Source organism: Sturnira hondurensis, unplaced genomic scaffold (assembly GCF_014824575.4).
Source record: "Sturnira hondurensis isolate 20B ecotype Veracruz unplaced genomic scaffold, ASM1482457v3 Scaffold0014436, whole genome shotgun sequence".
Classification (NCBI taxonomy): domain Eukaryota; kingdom Metazoa; phylum Chordata; class Mammalia; order Chiroptera; family Phyllostomidae; genus Sturnira; species Sturnira hondurensis.
Genome location: NW_028087067.1, coordinates 35403 through 56973, shown reverse-complemented (window position 1 = coordinate 56973; position 21571 = coordinate 35403). Strand labels below are relative to the sequence as shown.

Genomic DNA, 21571 nt, shown 5'->3' with positions numbered 1-21571 from the left:
TCGGGGGCCACAGAGGGGGCTGCCGCAGCGTGGACCGCAGTGGTCACTAATCTAGGTCCTGAGACAGGTTCCGGGCCAGGGGGCACAGTTAGCGCCGTTCCTGGCCTTTCATCTTTGGGCACGAGGAAACCTTCTGATTCAGAGAGGACACAGAGCTGGAGGCAGCTGGCCCGGGCAAGGGGCCAAAAGATCCTGGCCACCAGACATTGGGGAAGGTAGAGGGTGAAGCAGGGCCATGGGAAGCTGCTGTTACCTCAGTTCTAATGCTCAATGTTTCCCTTATTCCCTAGTTCCACACACTCTCTGTCCTTTTATACCCTGGTCAGCAGCTATTTATTATTTCAGGTGTGTCTATATTTATTTCAGTGTGCAATTGGGATCTTTGATAAAACATGCAAATTTTAGAGTATATAGGCAGCTTATTCTTACAGACGTTTGTTTTCCCTATAAATAGAAAAAGGTGAGCACATATAATATTCAGATATTACTAATGATGAATTATGAGTCAAAATGTAGCAGGATTTTAATAACCACCACACAGCTAAAGATTGCTCTAATTCATTAAAATCACTTGATCTAAGTAGATGAAGAAATCGAGGCAAAGGATAATTGTCTCATGTCCTCTGTCTAGATCTTAGGATAAAATAAGCCCCCCCCCCCCAGTTTTCTGAAAAGAACAACCTGTGAGAAGCTGGGTCGGATCTGTGATAGACAAAGGCAGGGAGCAGAAGTCGTTAGAAAGGTCGCAGGTGTTCCATCCGCCCTCACAGAACAGCCCTTGGAGCCCCGGCCAAGCCTGCCAGCGTCGCGTATCCTAAAAACACTACGGAACAATCCGCCGGCCGAAAGCCACGTCCATCCTGATGGGCAGGGTAGCAGAACCCCTCCGAGAATATTCTCATCCTTGCTTCTGCCTCTTTTTAAAATTATTTGGTCCAGGCAACTGATAAATTGTATTGCTTTTTCTTTCTGAGCCTCTCGGGGTGTGAGATCTTCGTTCCTTTGCGCCAAGGAGATGGAGGAGAGTAAAATGGCAGAGGCTGAGGGGCCAGCGACGGTGTCCTTCGAGGCACCTGCCTGCGCCCCCCGTGTGACTAGCGCTGCTGGGGGCGCCAGAGCGAGGGTGTGCCCCGGCGGCGCTGTCACCCCGCTCGCTCCTTTTCCAGTGCGGGCCTGGGTGCAGAGCTGCTCACGGGATGTTTGCGCGCACGCTCTCTCTCTCTCAACTCCAAATCATACAAAATGTGTAAGTTATAAAGTGAAATAATGTCCAAACTCAGTCTTCCCTCCGGTGGTTTTCATTAGGCGAGTTTCGAACGATGGTCGGCCTTCCATGTTGAACTTCAGCCTGCAGCGAGTTCCGCCGTCTCCCGCGTTTGGAGCGTGGCAGCCTCCGGGCTGCACCCACTGTGCCGAAATCCAGAGACCACTCAGAGGCTCGCTCGATCTCGGGCGCGGCGTGGAACAGGCGCCTTGGCGAGTGGACGTCGCCGTCCGGATGAGAAGCCTTGGAGACAAACGACCAGACGCCGTTCTCGGACCTTTTCAGGATCTTAATTCTTAGAAACTGGCTGACAAGCGAGCCCTTACGAGACAGGGCCCTTTGAACACTCAATGGCTATTAAGTTGCATCAAGAAAGTAGTACTAGTTTGCGCCTGGGGTGGAAATGGTACTGTGATGCTACTCTGCAGAGTCCTTTCCTCCGAGTTACGGATTCAGAAGTATTTTCCGAGGGAGCGCGAGGGCATCTTGGGTATTCTTGGAAATCTGGGAGGTGGAGCTTATCAAGGGGTGCAGCTGAGAGCGGAGGGCTCCGAGCCGTGCCGCTCTATTTGGCTAAAAGGTCCGCCTAACAGCTCAGGGAGGCTCTGTGGATGCGCTAAGGGAGGCGCACGACACCAGGTGGTCCTTCTCACTTGCTGCAGCTGGCTAGCTCAGGAGTTCCCCGGGCGTCTGCCAGGTAGTGATATTCTCATTCGGTTATTCTCACGTCATCTGTTACCTGGGCTACTTTTGTGCAGAGACGCTTGTCGTCATAAATCCTCTGGTTACCCCGAAACACAGCTTGGGCCAGAAAGTCAGGTCGAAGTTTCTCTCTCTCCCCTCTGCCCTGCACTGCCCAGGGCCGTGCTGCTCTCTGCTGCCACCTGCTGGACGTGAGCCTCCCAGACATCCACGTGCTTCAACCCGAGTTTGCCGGCTTCTCATGGCGTTACCCTTTTCTTCCCTCCCCGAAAGCTGATATTTTCAATTATAGTGAACCCCAAATGAATGGCATTTAATATTGATTTATTTTCCATTGTAATGAACGACACGCTTAACTGCTGAGCAAAACTTCTTAATCAGAAAACCAATGTTATAAAAATCAATTGGTATAATTCAGCCCCCCCCCCCAAAAAAAAAGCTTGCTTAGGCTTGTGGGTGATGAGATCACTTTTCATGTAAGCTTTGAAAGTGTTGAAGCTCTGAGACTAGCGAAATGGTTGAGCTGCATCGCTAGCCTTTCTTACCACCCGTGTGGGGCCCAGACCGCAGAGACCCTGGGGTCTGCTGCCCCCTGGCTGCCCTGGGGGTCTGCTGCCCCCTGGCTGCCCTGGCTTCGGTCTGGGGCTGCACCTGGACAGTGAACTGTGAGGCCTCAACAAGGGGAGACTTAGGGTCCAGCTGGGGCTAGGGACCTGGCACCGGTGGGTTTGGGTGTCTCATGGGCTTCGGTGAGGGGGCGCCGTCCTTTCAGACAACACGGGTAGGTGTTGGGACATATTCCGATCCTGAATTCCGCTCTTTTGCAATTCCTCCGGCAGCGAGCGGTCCCATAGCCACAGATCTTCTCCGCGTTAAGGTCCCCTCTCACTAAAATGACAAAGTCAGTCAGTGTGAGTAAATCGTGTCCGAGGACGAGAGGCGAGACGTTTGGTTGCAGTTTTTTTTTAAATTGTGGGGAGTGGCTTGAAGTCCCCCGAACTTCCTCAGGTTCCTGGACCTGCCAGGAAGTGGCTCACCTGTAATGCTGTGAAGCCCGTAAGCCAGGGACCAGGTCGGTGTTCCCACGAGGGCTCCCTGAAGTCAACTGAGTTCCTTAAACTGGATGCTCTGTGCGTAATGCCCCAATGTGGCATTCCGGTCACAGCTTTGGTTATATAACCAGTGTTCTCAATTGTGTCTCCTTACAAGGAGAACATAATCTTATTGCACTTATGCAAATAATTACATTGACATACAAGTGAGAAGAAATAATAGTTTCCTAATTCTGGAAGGATGGATGAAGGAGCAAAAAAAAAAAAGTGTTTGATTTTGGACCAGGAACCAGGTGACTGGAGCTACTGTTTCGATTCCTGCCCGTCAGAAAATTCGGCGTTAAGAATTTTGACTTAGGGACACAGGACAAATGCATAGGTGTTTAAACGTCTTCAGTGAAAGGCGTGGAGTCAAGATGTTAATTTAGACAGGCGTGTGACATACGAGAGTTTAGATGGGGGGTTATTTATCTATTTATTATTAGTATAACTATTCGTCCTGGTAGATGTTCATTTCTCTACCTACCCTACCCCTACATATCTATGTCTCATCTCTATCTGTGGATCTATCTCCACAGGTTCTCAGGGCTGACTGCCTGAGAGCGAGCTGGAGGTTTGTTCCAGAGATCTGTTGATTTATAGACTTTTGGAGTCCCTTTTTTTAAAAAAAAGAAAATATTTATTTACTTATTTTTAGAGAGAGGGGAAGGTAGGGTGACAGAGAGGAAGAGACACATTGATCAGTGCCTCTCGCATGCCTCGACCGGGGACTGCACCCAAGTCCAGGCATGTGCCCTGACCAGGAATGGACCCCGTGACCTTTCTCTTTGCAGGACGATGCACAACCGACTAAGCCACACCGGTCAGGTCTGGAGCCCCCTTTTAAAACAAATATCCGATGACTTTGGGATGGTTCCCTTACCAAAAAAGAAATAAAGAAACAAACAAACAAACAAAAAAACAAACCCAGAAAAATAACCCAGGAGGGAGGGACGACCAAGGTTAGCTACGCAGTGAAGTACTTGACAAATTGATAAAAGTCAGTCATTCATTTTTATTGAAGTGTCTTAGGGGAGGGAAGAGGCCAGGGAGAGAAGAAGGCACCGCCGGCCCTCTGAGCTCTCCAGGAAGCCCAGTCTTCAGGGTTCATCATCTCAAACACGGCTGGAGCATGAGGCAACATTTCAGAGCCTTCTGGCAGAGAGCGACAACTTCTTCATTTTTCTGACAAGAATGCACGCATCTCCCTTTAAGCTTGTAGCATTTCTCGTCGAAAAATGCATTCCTGGCTAACAAGGGAAGGAGCCACCTGGATTAATGCTCGTGTCAGGTAAAGCCTCGTTACCAGGCACAGGCAGGTCGGTACCGAGTTCGTGAAGATTCTTCACAAGTTGGCACAATGCTTTCCCCATGAGATGGCAGGGGGAAGATTTCTCTTTGAGTTTTTGGTCCAGGAAGAACCGATTTGCCTCCCAGGGTCCTGGGGGCCTTAGAAAACAAACGCTAGTGTTCTTTTATCACAATTTGTTGGTGGGTAAGTCACGATCCATTTGTTCCCTATAAATACCTCCCGAGTCAGGAACTTTCCCAACACTCTCAAAGTGCTCCTTGGTGAGGGGAGAGCGCAGCCTGAGGCTGGGAAATAGCCGAGATGGGGGTGAGGAAGAATAAATACAATATGTAGAAGAAAACGCTTTCCTGAGGTGGGTAGAAGGAAAGAGACTGCTAAGAAAGGGCCAGTCTGATTTCTCCTCCACTTCCATCAGCTGCACTCAAGACCTGGGAGTGGAGTGTGGTGGGGGCTCTCCAAGCCCCCCCTTGTGTCAGTCTGCACAGAGGCCCGGGGCTGGCTGGAGGGCTGTACCTGTAGTGGCCCTCAGACACATCAGAATCCACAGTTCTGAGTGGCCTAGGGGGGTATTTGCAACCAAAGGGTCAGATGGGCACGGACCGCAATTAATGTCCACATGCAGCATTGACATTCACTCAGCCCGATAGACCGGTCTCGGCCTGTGTATGAATTGCATCTTTTGTGAGCACATAAGTCCATAAGGAGAAACACCCCAGAATTGGAAAGCTCAGTGAGCGACGGTGCCCCTGCCCTCCTAACTGTGAGGCTGTCTCAGGCTAGAGGTCCTGGACCTCAGTGGACAGCAGTCCTTGTCCTGGGTTCAGTTCACAGGGACGGCCCCGGTAGAGAAGGGCCCTGAGATGAGAAAGAGCATCTGTGCCCACAGGGCCCCCAGTGGGGGCTCACAGATGCCCACCTGGAAGTCAACGTAGCTGTTTGTGCAGGTGTGCCTACCTCAGTCACACCCATAAGTAAGTTTTCCTTTACGAGTATCAGCTTTACATCATGTGGTCTTTATTGTGTTGGCTAGTTAGACGTTAAGTGTGAGTGATGTGAAAATGGTACGTAGGTGAGTTTCCAATGTGCATCCTGCCGGCAGAATGAGCAGCTCACTGAGAGCCCCGGGTCCCACCCCCCACCCCCCTGACAGGCTTACTGCACACAGGCACGCACAGTGGGCCTGGAGGCTCTGAGCCCGGGAGCCCTCACCAGCATCGGGGGCGAACTTGGGCTCGCTGTGAATTCGGAAAAGCCCTTCCCTCTGCTCTCTGGAACCTGGTGTGAGTCTAGTCTTAGACTCCATTTCTGGGGAGGACCAAACTACATCCCTCAGAGGTTCCCAGGAGCAGGGAGAAGGGCAAGAGTTCTGACAGGGACAGATAAGTCCTCTCACTGTGGCCACACAGACAGGGGCTCAAATGTTGGCCACTCCTTCACATCTGCAGGACTTTGAGCAACTGCTCAGCCCTTCTGAGCCTCAGGTTCTGTGTCTGCAAAGGAGATGCTACGTGGCCCTTCCAAACCGAAAGAGTTGCTCTGAATGTCACTGAATCAGAGGTGGGGCGGAGTTTCCCTTGAAGGCACTGCGCTGGAGAACTGTGTGAAGTTTATGTCGCGCTGTCCGGCTACCCAGCATGTGACCGAGGAATGGTAGCTGGCTTTACTCTTTCTCCTACTGACTGCCATGGCTGGCGCGAATAGAGTATCTCTAGGTTCCACTCCTCCTATCTTCCATCGCTTCCCGTCTCTGTCTTTCTTATCTGTCCTCACCCTTATCACAACTATTTTTTTAAAGATTCATTGATGGTTACCCTCACTTTCAATCTTCTTAAAGTCTTTTCTTTGGGTTGGTAAGCATGAGACTGGGCCCTAAAGGCGTCTTTCTGGGCATACCTGTAATTCTGCACACCTGGGAGAGCCCCTCCTGGATAACAGTGGGAAATGCAAAGGATTTACGGAGAGGCAGGAGGGGACAGTCACCCCCTGCAGCAAGTGGCCCCCTGCAGGGCCATCACATTCCAGAGCTGATCTTGGCCACGTCCTCCCTGAGGCAGAGCCCCTCCCTGGGCCACAGCCTCTTTTACCCTCCTGCAAAGGTGCTCGTTTTACCTGGGGCCAGAAAGAAGAAAACAGCAAAGAGGAAGAGGAACATCCTCATGACGTGCAGGGTCTCCAGAGATGTGAAAACAATATGTCAGTTTCAGGTCAGCTCCGCGTTCACGAGACAATGAAGCCAACACCCACATTTATACGTCTTTGCAGCCCAGCACCATCTTGATCGCTGAGGCATAGCTGAGGTGACTCTGTGGGCGTAGAGCCCACAGACCTCAGTGGGTGTAAGTTGGCAGCTCAGCAGGGTTTTTTTTTTTTTGAATTCTGGAAAATTCCCAAGGAAAAAATGGGGATGGAGGGAGGATAGAGTAGGGTGTGCACAGACAACCAAGGGTACACGTGTGAGTCAGCAGGAAGGCAGGAGCTGGGACCCTGCCTACGCGCCTTTGTCACCTCAGCATGCTTCTGTGTGCAATGACACCACAGGGTGTCAGTGCCAGGGGTGCCCAGGGCTCAGGGGAGCCTGCATGCCAGCTGCAGCATTCTTGAGCTGTGCCCACTTGGCGATTGTGTCACTGAGCATTCTTGTCACCATGTATTTTCACACAGGTGACTCTTCCCATGTGCTGCACACTGTAAATGCCACATTCATCATCTCAGGTAATTCTCAGATGGCTCCCTGGAGAGTTGTGAGCTTAGTGGATGCTTGACTGAGATTTCATGTGTGTGTGTGTGCATATATACTATTTTAATTGTCATATATATATATGTATATATATCCTTCAAAATCTTACATAAGAACAGGTACCATGGTTATTAACATTAATAATTATTAACATGGATGTTTCATTAGGGGTGGGTGGGGAAGGGAACCTAAGGACTCGGTACTATCTTTGCAACTTTTCAGTACATCTAAAATCATTACAAACTGAAAATTTTCATTTGAAAAGCCTGTTATGGACTATCCCATCTATCCTTAGCCTTGGTCGCCATGACATTTTTGTTAAGCATCTTTTGGGCACATCGATGATAAATTTTGAATAATCCAATTAAGGATGAGAGACTGAAAATACAAGTTTTCTCTTTTCCCTTCTAAACTTTATAAAAATGGTTTAAATCTACAAGAAGAGACAAAAATCCCCAGACAGTCTCAGTTACACACAGCTTCATTATTTCACTTATTACCTCATTAGCTCACTGATTTCTGCCGTCACAAAGTGGGTCTCTCTCAGCAAGTGAGGGGTGCAACAGTCGGAGTTGTTCGTCTGGCACCAGCGAGGGCTCCCCAGGTGATGGACATGCTCCTTCATGGTAGGGTTTCCACGGCTTCTCTTCTAAACCAGGATGGCCACCATCTCAGTCTGTTCTGGCTGCTGTAACAAAACACCAGACACCAGCAGCTTAGGAACACCAACCACTCGTGTTTCGCAGTTCTGGAGGCCGTGGGTGTAAGATCGGGGGGCCAATCTTCCAGGTTGCAGGTAGCAACTTCTCCCTTTGTCCTCCTGTGGCCCAAGGGGACAGGAATCTCCCAGGTCTCTCTTCTCAGGACCTGACACAAATCCCATTCACGAGGGAGTAGCACATACTCACCTCTCAAAGGCCCCACCTCCTCACACCATCACTGCGGGAGTCAGGGTTGCAATGCTAGAGTTGTGTGTGTGTGTGGGGGGGCAGGGGCGTGGCATAAACATTCGGGTCACAGTGTAGAGTCAGAGCTCTCACAAAGAGCCACCTACCCCCCTGAAGGACGTGCTGTGCTGCAAGCCTCCTGTTCACACCTCACCAGGAAGAGGAAGGCGCATTTGACGAGTGAAGTCTCTGCGTAGGAGTGCGGTGAATTCCAGGGCTGGGGGCTTGTTGAGGGGGCGGCGGTCACCCAGCAAGCATGGCTGGGTTTGCATGGGGGGAGCGGACCTTTCAGGAGGGGACCTTCTAGAAACGGTGGCCTGAGGCCACCACCCCAAAGCTGAGGGAAAACTCAGAGAAGCCTGGGATCAGGAGTCCAGCTGACGTCACTCAGCAGCAAGGTGGGAGCTGGAGGTCAGAGAACTCAGAGGGTGGCAGCCATCTGGAGTCTTCCAGGGCTACAGTGTTGGTTTGCACAGAGTGGGTGCAGTCTTGTGTGGCAGGCGAAGCAGGCAGGCCCTAAACGGCCAAACAAATGCTTATTGGCTCTATGCTCAAAGCAGTTGGACGTGGAAGAGTTTGAGTTTGGAACCAGAAAGCAGGGAGCTCTGAGCTAAAGAAGTAACGTGAAGAGCAACCTGCAGGGGCCAGGTGTGGCCAGTGACAGAACAGGAGGCCCTGAGATTTCCACAATGGGGACAAGCCTTTACAGCGAGGCAGTTTCAAGGTGCTGACGGCCATCTTACTTTTCTAAGAGTGAAAGTCCACCCCGGGTCAAGAACAGCTACATAATTTGCTGGGTCTAGTGCAGAGAGAAAATTCACAGTCCCATGCTCAAAAAGCAGGGGAAAGATGCTATCCACCACAGAAACTTCCTCCCTTCCTCCCAACACTCTCCACCTGTTGTGATATTTTTTTATTTGCTATTTAATGTCCTACTCCCTTGGGCCCGGAAATACTCGAGGGACACTTGCAGACCCTCACAGGCGCCTGGGAAGGGGCCCCACCTTGACACTCTGCACACAGGCAGGGGCCCCACTGCCTACTGAGTAGTCTCCTCCTGCCAGCTGCAGCTGGACCAGTGTGCCCTGCCCCAGAGAAAGTCAGGCCAGGCATTTTTTTCTTCCCATGGGCCTGCCGCTGCTACCATGGTGACTGGGTGGCCCCCAAGGAGAGCCCAGCCTGTGAGGCAGTGGTACTAAAGTGGAGAGGGGAGAGGCTCATGTGTGCTCTGGCCCTGTCAGCTCAGAGAGGGGTGGATCGAGGCCCCGCTGTGTCCTGAGACCCAGGTCCCAGCCGGGGTAGATAGTAGTGGCAGCTGTTCCTGGGTGGGAGTAGAAAGGAGGAGGCCAGGTGGGCCCAGAAACAGGGCAGGAGCCCTCCCAGGAAGATGAGGATGGAAGGTCTGCAGGAACATAAGATAGCCAAGCTCCAAGGCTCCAGCGTGCTCCTGAGGCCCCATCAGCCTTCACCACAAAGCAGATGGTCAAAGGTAAACTCCAGGATTTTTATGCAGTGAGACAGAGCAGTGAACCCCAAGGCAAGGGAAGGGCTGTGTGACCACACTCATCATGAGACCACCAAATGGCCTGGCTAGGGTTGCTAAAAATGTGTACATGGTAAAAGGCATTAGGCTCTGTTCTGCCCCTAGTACACACATATTAGCTTGTCTTTTTTTTAAAGATTTTATTTATTTATCTTTAGAGGGAAATGGAAGGAGAGAAGGAGAGAAATATCAATGTATGGTTGCCTCTTGTGAGTCCCCTGCAACCCAGGCATGTACCCTGACTGGGAATCAAACCGCGATTATGTGGTTTGCAGGCCTGCGCTCAATCCACTGAGCTACACCAGCCAGGGCTTTTTTTTAAAAGATTTTATTTAGGTTGTCTTCTTGAACCCTGGGCTGAACCATGGGCAAAGCATGGACACAAACTCAACGATTGGCTCTGTCGAGTTCTGTAGTCTAGGAAAAGTTCCTTAGGAATTAGTGGACCTGCAAAGGAGTTAACGGAGTGTTGGGTTCCATGCTGGGCAGAGAGGAAAGTGAGTGGAGTCCTAGACCCAACAGCCAGGCACTCTGGTAAGTACTACACGTGATCTCAGGTAGTTCTCTCCCAATATCCTATGAAGGGTGTATCATTATCACATCCTCATTTTAAGGGTGAGGAAAGTGAGGCTCAAAAAAATGAAGTGCCCCATTCAAGGTTGTGTACTTAAAAAGTCAGTCTGTTGATGTTCGAGTCTACATCTGTAAGTCACCCAGTTTTTTATCCCAGAAACGAAGGACAGAGCATCGCACAGGCATGGTCAGTGGGATGGGACCGACTTGGGGGTGCAGTGACGTGACTATGACTTCTGACAGCCACGTTCTTAGTGAACTCAAAGGATGTGGTGATAGCGCCTGCCGCTGTTACAGGCTCAAGGACTCAGGCTGCCCTGGTTGCGCTCCCTCCTCTCTCCAAGGGACAAGTACAGACAACAGAAACGAAAGCCACTACAGGAACAGTTCACCTTGTGGAGCTTGGGCCAGGCCTCCCTCTCTGCCCTCCAGGTGCTCCAACTGTTTGCCTCGTCACCACAGTCAGGTCCAGCAGCAGCCGGGAGAGGCCGACGGAAGAGCAGCAGGCTCTCCTTTGGTACAGGAGGGGCACCCTCCTACTTCCTGGAGAGTAGGGTGCAGCTGCACGTGGCCCTGGTCTTTCAACTCCTGGCCTGGTGTTCTTTGCACTCCCCTAGGGCAGGTCCCCCCAATGTCAGGTTTGAGGGAGACCGAGGGCTATTATCCATCATGATTGCCCTTGAACTTGGGAAATGGAGCATGAAAGTGTGCTTTCTTTGTTGATTCACTTCGCTGACCAAGAGCAGACCTCGTTGCTTTCAAATATAAATGAGCCTCTTGTCCCCTCCAGAAGGCTTTGTGCCCTTGTCCTGAAGAGTCTTCCACCAGCCATGGCCCTGAGCAGGAAGCTATTGTATTTTGTCTTTGTCTTTTTCTTCATATTGGCTCAATGTCCATCAGGTAAAGGGGAATGGGTGGGATTTTGATGGCAAAGCATAAGGTTTGATGATTCTTCTATGTGCCACCCTAAAATTGAGAGGAATGGTCAGCTCCCCGCTGTGCTTCTCATGGGAGTGTCTTGAACTTGCTGATGAATTTTATACAAGCAAATGGCAACTTTGCTTTCTAAAAAACACTTCTTCCTGGTTACCAGTAGACTCAATCTGCAGCCCCTGTGATGGGCTCTCCCTGACAGAAGGTCTGTGGGGTTGAGGATACTGTTTCATATGGTGCTGTTCCCTGCATTGACCTTGATTTCCAATATGTGCTTTGTTTTGATTTAGGGTGCTGGGCAGGACTCGAATATTCCCAGCCCTTCCCAGGAGGTAAGTTCAGTCCCGTGTGTTGATTTTACTTTAGGGACTCTGGCTGGTCAGCTCCCTCTCACTTCTGGAGATAAGTGAGTGATACAGATAGCAGTGAAAATATAACTGCCTGAACTTCGCTAATGCTTGACTTTTCTTCCTCTTGTTCCCAGCATCCTACCTGGATTTTCCATTTCACAGGAAAATCTTTTTGTGACTGGATTATAAGTTTGGCCACAGAGATTTGGACCTGGTGGCTACTGTCATTAGCTCATGATGAGGTCAAGCTAAACCCAGGTCACAGGATTAAGCCTGGACTGGCCGATGAGCATTGTCCTGGAGACGTGTTGTCCACCTCTTACAGGCTCTTTCCCAAATCCAGTGCAGCATGAGACAAATGCATGCCGGTGGTCTAAGAGGGCCTAATAAAGGAGTGTTCTAGAACTACTGAGTGAAAACTCACCCCCCTTAGAGAAGAGCTGTTCTTAATGAACAGCCCATGGGGGATTTTTTTGGTGGACTTATAGAGAAATAAAGCGTATTATACACAAGATGAAAAAAAAGGTCGTTAAGGAGTTGCAAACAAAATAAAAAAATGTTCAGACAGAATTTCAGAGCGAGAAAAATTAAGGCTGATACTAGTCATTGAGTGTTCTCACTATGCACCTGGCAGTTTATTGACAACTTGATGTGGATTATCTCATTGCATTTACACAACTTCCCTAGGAAGTAGGTACTATCATAATCACCCATTTTCGCAGATAATGAAACAGGGATATAGATGAGCTATTAAGAAACTTTGCCCAGGTGTCGCACATAGTAAATGCTAAGCCAGGCTCCCAACTGAAGACATCAGAGTCTTCAGTTTTAATTCTGTGGTTCTCAGCCTGGTAGTGTAGCACCGACATTACTGTTAAGCACAGGCGGAATACAGGGTTTTCAACACACTGTGCAGCACAGGATGGAACACTCGGACCATGCACTCCCTGAAAAGTGCTGCCATATGGAATCATTTTGCCTAAGCCAGTGGGTACCACCTACGTGTAAACATCTCCAGAGAGGGTTTTCAGGACGATGGGGGGAGAGTGGGTGTTCTTGTGCTGCAGCCAATGGCCTTGCAGAGATAATCCCTGGCACTCCAGAGTAGGCCAGATTGGAAACACCACATCATTTTGTGTCTCACCTGAATCTAAGGCTGAAGATGCTGATTCTCCCCTGCATCACACAGGAGAACAGGCTGAGCCCCCAAAGCACAGACTTCCACACATCCAGGTGGAGAGAGGTGGAGCTTACAGAAGCCTGGCTTAGCACTTACCATGTGTGATGCTTACGCAAAAGATCCAGGTGAGGAAGGACGTGGACACTTATCAGTAGAAAAATCATAAAATTAGGAGCTAGACAGGAACAGGGAATTGAGGAGTCTGAGACTTAGTCACCGAGTGGAGGGCCCTAGGAGCCTCAGAATTGTACTGCAGAGAAGGCACAGGATAGAGAAGACGATGCTGGTTCTTTGTAAGTGTCGTCGGGAGGCGTTTGGTGGCATCTGAGGTTGGCAGAAGGGCATCTGCAATAGAAGTTCAGTTTTTGTCTTTCCTCATTCCCAATGTAGGTTAGAGGCAAAGCCACCAGGGACTTTGTTTTGTCCCAGATGTGGTGAGTGCACAGCATCAAGAAGAAGAGGGGGTGATGTGAACCTGGGCTTGCTAGAGCAAAGGCTGGGGGTATGGCTTTGACTCGGACAGTAAACTTCAGAAACGGATAAAGCAGGTGGTCCCTAGGGAGCACAGTACTTTCCAACACCGGGAAAGGTAAGCAATGCTTACCAGGACTGTGAACCATCTTTGGGTTCAAGATTAGGACAGAGCCCCAAGACCGGACTCAGGCTAGCCAGGAATGCTGCTGGGCTGCCGTCGGAGAGGGAGGAGCAGGGAGTGAGGCAGAGAATGCCAGGCTGAAAAAAGGAGCTGCGCAGGTGCATGGGGTAGGGGGCAGGGCAGGGATGAGGCGGCTCCCACCTGTAAGGGTCAATATGGCTCTGAGGTTACTGGAAGAGGGTGGTTAATAGGAATGAAAATAGGGAGTAACACCCTAAATGCTGGCCCTGGGGAAGCAGATGAGCAAGGGAATTTTCCTGTGGTGGCAAAGACACTGGGCCCATGGATGTTGCCTGAATGTTCTTTGTGGTCATGGAGGAAAGTTGTTTTAAGCACCAACAAAAAGAGCTCACTGAGTGAGCAGTGTTTGGGAAAATAGTTTCAGACAACTTATTCCATTTCACCACTAAAAAATTCAAGTGCAGACCAATATTTACAGCACGTGCCCTTGACAGAGAAGGCTGAGGTTAGGCACTTCCCTGAGGACACATGGCCATTACCAGACCTGGACAAGAACTGAACCTGAGGCTTCAATCCCTCCTCCAAGGTCCTTCCACAGCCCTGCGGGGTCCCTCCCACTGTCATTGCTGAGCCTCTGTGCCACTGTGAGGGTTCCCTAATCTCTCCGATGCTGGTGGTGCCTCCTTCTGACCAGGCGGCGTTGGAAACACAAGGAGAACAGGGGTGCTACCTTGCTCTTGCTGGAAAATGAACTCTCTCCCACTCCTTTTTAAAAACAGCAGAGCTCTTTGACATATCTAGGCTGGTTCTTGAAAACACTGTCTCTAGTCCTAACTACACCCCTTCTCCTTGGTGGCCCTCGACCTTGTCCCTGTTCCTAGAACCCCAGGAAAGGCCCATGAGCAGCTCTTTCTCGGTCCAGGTGAATTTGCTTCTTGTGAGTCGTGCAGACTGGGCCGGGGAAAGTGCAGACAGACGTGCAAAGAGGATGAGAAGGTGGTTGGCAGCTGCACACTGAACTACTTCTGCTGCCGTCTGAGGATCTACTGAGCCAGACCCGTGCTCTCCCAGCCCCGGAAGCAGGACTGGATATTCGAAGAAGGTGAAGAGAAGTTCTGTGTCTTAAGAGAGCCATGCAATGCATGGGTGTCAGGGTCCTTCTTGTTCCTCTCTCCCTTTGTTTTGTGTCCTTGTTTCTTTTTAAAGATAATCTTGAAAAACACCAGGCACGTGTGGGTACCTAGCAGCTTGAGGACGCGTATGTCTCCTGAGTTTTGATCAAACGCTACCACTGTCTATACTCTTTGTAGCAAGTCTGATGATGGATGAAACTTCCCACACACTCCTCACGTGACATATGATCCCTGTATGAAGTGTGTTTTATGATCTCTCTTTATGTTGGAAGAAATTGAGACCCCGAGTCATTTCTTAAAGGGCATAGCTGAGCCAGTACACCACTGCCACATTGAGTGGATCTATCTGTGTGAATGGACCTCACAAGACAGGAGCCCATTGGTGATAGTGGAGTTAGGATTCCACAGAGCATGATAAGCAGCTGTTTCCACACAGCTGCTTGGTAGACCAACAGATGGTCCTTTCTCGATCCTAGCACATGCGGTGTATTTACGAAACAACTCCCACCAATTCAGTTAATGCCATGCCCACCTTTGCCCTTTTTCCTGCATGCTGGTGAATGAGAATGTTGGAGGTCACTTTAACATGTGCAGCATGGAATGTTCCTGAAGGGTTGACTGTGTACCTCTCACCTTATGAAATGCAATTCTAGCTTCACACAATGAAGGTCAAAAGTGCCAGTCCTCTGAGCAGCGATGCAAACTTGATCACTTGGTTTGAAGGACCCGGTGAAAATTAGAGTGGAAATAAATGAAACGGAGACTAAGAAAACAATAAAGAAAATCACCAAAGCAAAAAGCGTTTTTTTTTAAAAAAATGATCAACATGAGAGCTAAACCTCCAGCTAGATTGACCAAGGAAAACAGAAAATACTCAAATTACTAAAACCAGAAGTGAGAGACCATTACTACCGACCCTACAGAAATAAAGAGTACCATGAGGGAATGCTACAGACAACAGAATGGCGACAGTTTAGATGTCTTAATAAAACTCACATATTTCTAAAAAGGCACTATGGGGCCTAGACAATAGGCTTTTTCTCCCACCTTCTAATCTCTTCTGGCTGGGCTAATAATCAGTATAACAGAAACAGATTAACAGGAGAAAGTCAAAATTGGAATACATGCACATGAAAATTTCAAAGGCTATGAGGAAATGCTGAGTTTAAGGCAATTTGGACAAAGCAGAAAAGGGGGGAAGAGAGTGTTAAATTTCATGGTTGAGAGGGGGTGACTTACAGGTAGTTGGAGAACAAGGGGACAGAATGGCAGGCAAACCTTGGGACATTGGGGGTATATAGCCAAAATTCTCCTGCTGAAAATTCTTCTTTACCACACTTACGTCAGCTTAGAGAAAATGTCTGAAGATTCCCTTTGTGAAGGAGGTTTTTCTGCCTGAATCTCTTGGGGAGGAAGGAAGGATTCTGGCAGAATTTTGTGCCTTTTTCCTCGTGGCTTCTTACTCCAGCCTATGTGGATGGGGGTCTTTTTTCAGGCCACCTTCTGAGTTCTGTCATCTTTCTGTGAGCACCTGGTGAGGTCCATGAGAAAGATCTTGGATGCCAAAGGTGTTCGCTGTTCTCTTTCTAGTTTACACTTGCTCTTAGCACGACCTCACAGACCTACCTGAATCGTTTCACCCCGGTGTCTGGTGGAATTTGCCTCAGGCAAGTGAGTGCTCATGTCTTCCTTTTCTTGGAGTTCCCACTTTTATCTTCCATATGGGGAGAGTGAGCCACCAGTGGCTCAGCTTTCCGGTGATTTCTGGAAACACTGAATATTTGCAGCCCACCCTACACTTTGGTGTGCGTTTGGCTGATGTGGAAATGTGTTCTTTCCATCTTCGTACATCCTAAGGAGAAACCATCCTTTGTTTCATAAAAAATTTCCATTTCTGAAAAAGATAAAGACACATTCAGATTCTCTGCCAATACATGTGTGAATTTTGGTAAATTGAAGTTTTGAGGGATCTTGTCCATTTTTGTGTAGGTTGTTGACTGTTTAGGCAGAGAGGTGTCAATAATATTTTCTTGCTTCATTTTAGTCAGAAACAGCTTTCTCTTGGGTGCAGCTCTTTGACCTTTTGTTGGGGGAAATTGATAGCTATTTTAAGACACAACACAGTGACTAGAGAGTGATTTGTTTTTGCAGCCCAGTGGCTTGTTTTGGCCCAAATAGGCCAAAAGCCTCTTTTGGCATCTCTGGACTGTTTATTGTCTACATACCAGAGATAATTCTCTTCTTTCTGCTTCTGTAACTGCCTCCTGCTTTCCTGCCAGAAGTAATGGTCCAAAGGATGGGCCCTCCCTTCCTCTATAAAAATAACTGCTCCCCGGCCACTCAGTGCCAGAATTTGGAGACTGACTTCTTTGGGTCTGCACGCATAAAGTAAAGTTCCACTCCGTACACCCGAAAGCGGCTGAGTTGTTTTCTGTAACACTTTGACCTGTAGTTAGCTACTTATTCTATGAGAAGGTGAATCCCTAATTCTATCAGCCATCATGCAAGCTGATTATTTATTTTTAAAATAAGGAACACAATGTGCTTTCCTGAAGCAAAATGAGGCTTCTCATAAAGGGGATTTTACCACTCTGTCCCCAGGGCTGGGAATGTTGTACTTCAACAAATGCCAACACTGAACCTCAACACCCAGGAGAAATGTTCCCAGGATGCCCTGGGCTCACCTGTGCTCTGACCCCTAGTGCAGTCTCCAAAGGATGGGATTGACTGAGACCCTAATTCCCCAGAAAATATCTCCCCAAGGGACTCCACTGTAGAGGCAGGGTGGGGAAATGAAAAGCCCTGTGTGAGGATGATGAGGAAGGAATTTTACCATCTGCCCAAGACCTTACAGGTTTCTGCCCCCAAACACCCAGGTTGAAGTCAGCTGCAAGTCTGACCTCTTGAAGGACTGAACGACCTGTGTGATTTTCCTTCTTCATTTCCATTGAGAGCCAGGACCAGATCAGCTTAGGTGAACAGGGGGCCTCTGCTTCTGATGAATAGTGGGCCTAAAGGCAATCCTGGGACTGTGCCTCTAAATGTTCTAGGTTGCCTCAGGGGTCCAAGAAGAGGTTGCCCCCTCAATGGGAAAGCTCAGAGAAGGCACCCACCCCCTGAAAGCATACTTGTCTAGCTCCTCCACAGAGGCCCAGATGCTTGGGTGCTCTCTCAGTGCACTCCTGCTGGGCCCAGATCCCAGAGGAAGTCACTGGCCAGAGCAATGGGCTGACATTTGGGAACTGAGGAGAAGACTAGGCGATACTCCCAGGAGGAAGGGAGGGCAGAGTCCCTGGACAGTTAAGGATGACGTCCTGCTGGACACGTCCTTAGAGTGTTCAGAGTCTGGGAGGGTCGGATATAGCTTGGGAGAGCTGCCTGCCCTGCAGGGTGCCCACGGTGTCAGACACTAACACACTCACTGTAAGCTGTTGAGTGTCCTGGGAGGCAGGACAGGATGTGTGCTGACAGTTCTGCCCACTAGCACTGGGCTGGAGAGATTCAAATAGGAGCTGTGGTTGGGTCCTGCTGCATCCCTTTGTCAACAGAGGACAAGGGGCCTGGTGCACGCCAGGGACACTGGATACAGGGACTTCAGGAGACCCCTTACTGGGCCACGTCATTCACTTTGGGGGGGGAGGGTTGTAATTTAATTTCCATCTACTTACTTTATTGTTGACATCACTAATAAAAGTATTTACTTCTGTTGTCATGGCCATTACTACGGGTCTCTGTCACTCTTTTCATGATACTTTGCTTAGGAAGGATGTCAGTGGTCCTGACTGCTAGACATTGAGTGGATCTTTTCTGGCAGAGGAGTTTCTATTTTCCTGAGGAAGAGACAAGTTGTCCGCACAGGCAGAGACATACGTGGGTGACCCCTTGCTGCCTCTGAGACGGCTAACCAGCTTGAAAAGAGGAGCCTGCTGCCAGGGGCCTTCCGCCTCAGTCCTGCGGTGGTTCTCTGGACTCTGGCCCAATTCCTGTCCCCTCTTTTCTCTCAGCCTCTTCACCCCAGTGCCCTTGATTCCCTGCACTGGTTTTGCCCCAATTGGACCTACACTCTCCTCACAGCTCAAGGATAGATTTGATCTTCCCTCAATGACAGGGTGGGTCACCTTCTCAGTGGTTACCTGTGGGGGCAACTTTACCCACAAAGTCCCTCGGTTTGCCACGGATGAAAGTAAACTACCAAGACATGATCTGCTTGGGGAGAAAATGTGGCTGATCCCTCCAAGGGGAAGGGCCAAGAGCCCCATTCTTAAGGGGCTTTTATTGGGTTCATTCGCACAAGAATACAGGTAAGGATCAAGCAATAGATAGCATTCAAAGAACTATGAGGGCTTATTCTCAGTCAGGTAAGATAGCTAATGAGCCATAATACTTCTTGCTTGGACACTTATCATTCAAATGAGAGGACTCTAAAGAAGGCAGGTTTCACAGGATTTTTACAAATTCTTTCTTATGCCTGATTTACCACCCTTTCCAGCACTGGGCTACACTGCCTTCCCCAGGATAGGTTTTTAGGCTTAAGTGGATTAGAGCCAGGAGCACTTCTCCCAGAAGGAAATGGGGACTCGGGCTATGTCACGGTAGCTTGCAGGACGAGGGTCCATCTCTCTCTCTTTGCCGCAGCCCCCAGAGTCCTTCCATGATGGCCTCCCAAGTGATTGTGTCTAGCCTACGTTGCCCCTCTCTGAGGGGTAGTGCCTGCCATGGACATTGACCATGCTTTGGGAGCAGAGAGGAAACTGAGGCAGCATTTGCTATCAGAGACAAGCTTTTTCTCCTGCAGCTCGCATTCCAGAGGTCATCGCTCACTCATCCTTAGCCACAGGGGGAAGAGTTACAATTCCTGAAACCAGGAAAGGTGGTCCACAACAGTTACCCAGGGGCCTGGTCCTCACCAAGCCCAGGTGCTTTTGTCCTGGACCCTTCCCTCTTCTCATACATCCCTTCAGGTCAGGCCCAGGCCCCCTTGTGAACCCAGAACCCCCCTTCCTTTCCTTCCCTCTCATTCCAAAACCTTCCCTGCTTTCTTCCTCTCATCTGCCCACTTCAAACCACCAGGATCCTGCCACAGGAACTTGACTTCCTGCCTCAGTTTACCTTCAGAACTTGGGCCCCTTCTGTGGGTCCCTGCACATTTCCTTCCTCTCAGTCAAGAACATCCCCTCAAGGTGCACAGACAGACTTCAGTGCCTCTCTCTCCACACACGTCCTTCTCTATAATCCTTCAGAAACCTCAGCGCCCCTCCCAGGACCCCTCAATCTCCACCCCCCACCCCAGACAGCAGTCCCAGACCTGTAGGACTTGAGAACGTACCCAAGTCCTGCCTTCTCCTCCACCCTGACCTGTGACCAGGGGCTCTCTGAGGGCTCCAGAAGAGGGTCCCAGACGGTAATTCAACAGAGAGAGAGTAGACCCATTTTGAGATGGCTTCCTTTAGAAAACGTCATCCTATAAGAAGTCATTGCTTCATTCTATTCATTATGGATTACACAATTTTCAAGAATCAAAATCCAATACCCAGTGGCACTGTGTCTCCCTCTGAAATGGGTGAGGAAGAAGGGGAGGCAGCTAAAGCTACATGTATAACCCAACTTCAAAAAATAAATGTACTTTACACAGTAGGGGGATGGGAGGGAAGTTGAAACTTACCCACTACAATTAATGGGTGAGTTTCAAAAATGCCAATCCCTGTATTGTACACTCATATAAGTAGTATAAATTTGTATACCAATATTCTTAGGTAACATACGCTATAACATGAAAAATAATTACTGACAACACCCTTCAAACAACAATAAACTAGTTCATCGTGCTCCGTTGAGAAAGCCTTTGGAGAGTGTTTTGGAAACAATGTATGGAACACTCTAATTGAAATATGGAACATTAAAAAGTTGGTAGTTACACGTATTCAGATTAGGAAAAATTCTCACAAGAAACGTTATTGATAACATTCCAAATTCCAACAGAGTCCATGGGTAACACAGAGGAGCCAAAGGAACAATTAATAAGTAAATTAGACTACACACGTGTGCAGCTCTGTATAATTCCCACAATAACAGGGACTTACCCTTCAGACAGGACCCGGTTAACCAGGCCTCAGAGGGTGATCCTCAGGGTAGATGGTAACACCAGGCTCTGGCGCAGGGCGTCTGGATCACAAGTGGTTGTGGCTTGGGGTGTCTGGGCGGGAGATAAGTCCCTTGGTAGGACCAGCACTGGCAGACAGCTGCTGAAGGTGGGGTGGCCAGAAGGAACCCCAGGCAGCTGGGGGAAATCTCAGCTGGTTCTGCAATGCAACCTGAGGATCCCTCAAGGTGGGGCCAGAGTTGCAGGACATGGACCAGGATTACCATGGGGGCATGTAAATCAAAAGGTAAAGATAAAGTAATGGAGGGGGTCACCCGGAGGTCAAATGTATGCAGAGGATGAGATGCAGCCACAGCCCAGGTGCCCACACTATCAAACACTGCAGATGCCCATCCGACAGGTGCCAGTGTGGGCCAGGGGTGGCGAGCTGCTTTGGAGGGCATGACGGACATGGAATGAAGTAGAAAGTGTCTGAACATGGAATATGACGCAATCCTAGGACAGGACCTTAGGAGTCACCTCACTTGGTCATTGTCATTGACTTCGGGGGATTTAAATTCAATTTCCAACTGTGCAGTTTAGTTTAACTGAAACATCCCTATTGAAATTGTCTATCTCTGTGGTCATGGTCAGTATTTTGGGTCCTTGTCACTCTTTGTGATAACTTTCCTTAGGAAGGATTTCAGTAGTTTTGGCTACTAAACATTGAGTAGACCTATTCTGGGAGAGGTCTGGCTGTTCTTCCCATGAAGAGACAAGTTGTCCTCACAGGCAGACAGACGCGCCAGTGAGTCCTGGCTGCCTCTGTGCTGCCCACCCACCTTGAAAAGAGGAGCCTGCTGCCTGGGGCCATCCATTGCTTCAGTCCTGCAGTGGTCCTCTGGGCTCTGGCCCAATTGCTGTCCACTCTTTTCTCTCAGCCTCTTCACCCCAGGGCCCTGGTATCTTTTGCACTGGTTTGCCCCTCATTGGATCTACGCTCTCCTCACAGCTCAAGGCTACATTCGATCTGCCCAGAAAGACAGGGAGGATCTCCTTCTCAGTGGTTACCCAGGAGCCTGATCCCCACCAGGCACAGGTGCCCCTGTCA

The 21571-nt window shown here is 49.4% G+C and overlaps 1 protein-coding gene across 1 annotated transcript; it reads left to right on the top strand.

Annotated features, from left to right (window-relative positions):
- The first annotated feature begins 10984 nt into the window (after positions 1-10984).
- Positions 10985-14298, top strand: LOC118999059 (beta-defensin 12-like). The gene is made up of 3 exons (XM_037063396.1): positions 10985-11069; positions 11393-11434; positions 14171-14298. The coding sequence occupies exons 1-3, from the start codon at positions 11000-11002 to the stop codon at positions 14296-14298; spliced, it is 240 nt and encodes a 79-aa protein (XP_036919291.1). The 5' UTR covers positions 10985-10999.
- The last annotated feature ends 7273 nt before the right edge of the window (positions 14299-21571 follow it).